The sequence below is a fragment of the Cyprinus carpio genome, chromosome A23 (assembly GCF_018340385.1).
Source record: "Cyprinus carpio isolate SPL01 chromosome A23, ASM1834038v1, whole genome shotgun sequence".
NCBI classification, from domain to species: Eukaryota; Metazoa; Chordata; class Actinopteri; order Cypriniformes; family Cyprinidae; genus Cyprinus; species Cyprinus carpio.
In genome coordinates, this window is record NC_056594.1 from 1,666,801 (window position 1) to 1,670,634 (window position 3,834).

At 42.3% G+C, this 3,834-nt stretch overlaps 1 protein-coding gene across 1 annotated transcript; it reads left to right on the plus strand.

The window, feature by feature from the left end:
- The first annotated feature begins 535 nt into the window (after positions 1 to 535).
- On the plus strand, positions 536 to 3,251 carry LOC109053177 (protein snail homolog Sna-like). The gene is made up of 3 exons (XM_042712573.1): positions 536 to 772; positions 1,289 to 1,834; positions 2,411 to 3,251. Exons 1-3 carry the CDS (start codon positions 697 to 699, stop codon positions 2,590 to 2,592), a joined length of 804 nt encoding a protein of 267 aa, XP_042568507.1. The 5' UTR covers positions 536 to 696; the 3' UTR covers positions 2,593 to 3,251.
- The last annotated feature ends 583 nt before the right edge of the window (positions 3,252 to 3,834 follow it).

Sequence of the window (3,834 nt, forward strand, 5' to 3'; positions counted from 1 at the left end):
TTCTTTAATTGTTTCGTGTTTTATAAATGTTTAGCTGATGGCAGGTTCCATTGTGTCAAGTTACCCCACATAGTTTTCATAAAAGAAAAAAAAATCATTTTATACATTAATGGCAGTGCATTTTTGTGTCTTTAAGCTGACATTTAGTCACCTGCATTGGGCATAAAGTAATTAATAAAGTAAGAAACCTACAATGTTCAAAGAATTGTTTTACAAAAGTTTTTTTTTTTTATAATAATAAGACTGATTCCAAAATCACCACTTATTGTGCAGGACATTTAACGCTGCTCATTACAACGCAGCTCATTCATGTAGAATTCACCTGTTGTTTTACAGCAACTCATCAGCCGGTTTTTTTTAATTTTATATATTTTTTAAGTTTTATAAACAAAAGTTAAGTATAGAGAATATGCGCTGGGTGCAGTGGCGTGCTCCCCGCGGGCACCTGCAGGAGGCTGGCTCCGTCAGTGGGTGTTCTCCAGGGCGTGGATGGAGCTCGAGCCCCGCCCCCTTCCTCAGCCCAGCCCCATATGAAGAGACCAGTGTGGGCTGAATGGCAGTAGTTCATGTGATACTTCATCAGAAACCTTTCCGTCCGCTCTGAGCATATGAAGGGATTCACACTACAGCTTTCCAGGGCCTCAGTCTAGAGCTGCTCTAAAACTTACGGTGAAGTTTGAGGAGGATCATTACAAAATGCCACGTTCATTTCTTGTCAAGAAATATTTCTCCAACAAGAAGCCAAACTACAGTGAACTGGAGAGTCAAACTGGTGAGTGTGCCTTTAAGAGCTGTTTGTTATTTTATGCCATATCAGTATGTGAATTAAAACAGCTTATGTTTAGCCAAAACCTCACCCAAAGTTATCATAATATCCTGCACCATAAATGTTGAAATCATTTTTTAAAACTTTATAATTTTATTATCATATTTTAATTACTTAAGGTATTACTTTAAAATTATTTTGTTTTTAGTGTATAATTTAAAAATATATTTGAATTCGTTTTTTTTTTACCATGGCATCTGCACAAACTGCAGGATGTGAAGTTTATCTCTAACTGCTGAAATGCTTCAGCTGTAGTATTTCACAATAATTTAATCTGATTAAAATATCTCAAAAAGTCAGTCAGAGAACACATAGAGTTGATATTCAGTAGTTACTAACCAAATAAAGTGTGTGTTTGAAAAGCTGGAGAGTATAAAAACAAAAAAGTACTACCTCAAGCAAACTGAACCATTTTCCTCTAGTCCAGCAAACATCTAAACAGGCACCTTTTCTCTCCCGCAGACCAACGCTATGCTGTCGTCCCACAGTGCTTCCCTCTGGATGACCTCCCCACTAGAGAAGGCGACTCTGTGGTGCCCACCTATCCCTCCATGCTCATGTGGACCACCAGTGCCTTACCCCTTACCTTCACACCGGTGTCACCCAGCATCTCCTCTCCTCCTGGGCCTCTGGACCTGAGCTCTCAGTCCAGCTCCAGCAGCAGCGGAGAGGAGGACGACTGCCGTACATCTGACCCTCCCAGCCCAGACCCTGCTGACCGCTTCCAGTGCACCCACTGCGGCAAGACCTGCAGCAGCCCGGCCGCGCTGTCTCGCCATCAGCTCACGCACTGCACCGCCAGCCCACAGACGGTCATTACCGCTACAGGAGCCACCAGCACAAGCACCAGAGCGGCCTTCCACTGCAAACACTGTCCCAAAGAGTACAACAGCCTGGGTGCACTCAAGATGCACATCCGCTCGCACACGCTCCCCTGTGTGTGCACCACGTGTGGAAAGGCCTTCTCCAGACCCTGGTTACTGCGAGGACACATCCGTACACATACCGGTGAGTGAGCGGATACACTGAGGTTGTTAGTGGTGCATGCAAAGTCAACCCTTAACTTTGAAGTATTAAACTCATCCTGCAAGCCCCACATCGTGCAGCTTATCGAGAAGAGGTGTGCTATTATTTATCATTTCAGTTTGGCATCTCTGTACTTGCGTTAAAAAGTTATGTTTATCATATTCAATCTTTAATTTCATAGTCATTTAAACTTGGTAACTTCTGCATGATACTAAAAGGAAAAAACGAGAGGGATGTGGTGAAATGACCTTTAAAGCTGACAAGGTCTATGCTATCTGTAGCATTCCCATTCTTGTCAATGGCTGTTGCTTGGCTGGCACATCTACTAGCAGGGGCTATCCAAGTAAAACCTTGACTGTCTGCTTAAAGGACTCCCAAAAAGTCATATTTAGAGACAAGAATATTATAGAAACCTAGGGACTGGCTCTTTAAAGCGAATATCCAAGCAACCACCCAAAACAACCAATCAGAGCGGCACAAGTTTTGTGTCTTGCAGAAACTGTAGAGGTTACATATATATGTGTATACTAAAAACAAAATTCTTCATCTCTGTTTTAGGTGAACGTCCCTTCTCATGCCCCCACTGTAACCGTGCGTTTGCAGACCGCTCAAACCTGCGCGCTCACCTGCAGACCCACTCCGAAGTGAAGAAGTACCAGTGTGGAACGTGCTCTCGTACCTTCAGCCGCATGTCCCTCCTGCACAAACACACCCTCTCCAGCTGCTGTCCGTCCGTCTAGAGGCCATCTCTCACATTGAGCTGGGACGGGTTTAAGCCATAAGTGAATGTCTGGACTCATAGAAAATGTTTTGATGCTGTTTTTGAAGCACAAAGGGCCTCATCTTTGCTTCCACAAGCCAGAGGAGTGATGATGTTATTTACCAGTGTTAGTCTTACACACATCACACACAAAGTGTCTACAGTAACGGCCTGTTAAATGTAGACTGCAGATTTCTGTCGTGGGAGGGGGGCCCACAGACTGGCTCTCGGTGGATTCCCAAGATGCACCTTGGTGCCGGCTGGTCCGGGACTGTGAGGGGGCAGCTGCTATAAAGCGTGTGTGGTGAGAGGTCATCTCTCACCAAGATCTCCGCAGACGTGCAGGGATGTATTGGGACAGCTGTTGCAGCGCAGGCCTGTTGACAAATGCATTGGCTCTGCCTCTAGACTGATGGCTGAAAAGCACACCAAAGACCTGTTTTAATAAGAAGTTCAACTAGACTCTGGAATTTGACTCTGTAATCTGAGCTTCAAGGTATTCCATCATGCGGCATCTCCTGGATGTTTTATGTTCTTAAACACTGAATAAGGTGTCAAAAACACACAAAAAAGGTCATTTGGTTTTAGAAGTTATACAAAGTTCACTGCAAGCCACCTGAACTGAAGGGAATTTGCTGGCTCTCATTTGAAAAAGGTCTTCCGTGAAGCCTTTATCATCTGGTCATCTTCAAACATATTTTTTCCAAAGCCACAATGATATATGAAGCTGCCTGTCTACATATTGTTTATGTTGTACGTATAACACAAACCAAATGCTATGCAATCTTTTTGGAGCAAAGATGTTTTAGTGTATTTCCACTTGGTATTTTTCAATAAAGTAATTTATGTTCTTTGTTTAACAGAAGTGTTTAATTTGTGTTTTTATGATATGTTGAAAGGACAGTTCACCCATAAATTAATATTCTGCATACATTTACTCAACCTCATGTCATTACAAACCATTATAACTTTATATCTTTCATGGTAAACAAAAGGAGATGTCCTCAGGGCTTGTTTACATTCAAGAAGCATTCTGTACACATATTCAGAAGTGCGTTGGTAGTTTTATGTGACAAACAGGATAAGAGAGAAAATCTCTTTCATATCATTCATGCTTGCGCACATTCAAACAGGCTGAATTACTCCATGTTTGACATCAAATATTGTAAATTATGCCCTTAAACATTCTGAAATGAATACAAGCTTGCAGAATTTTTAAAGA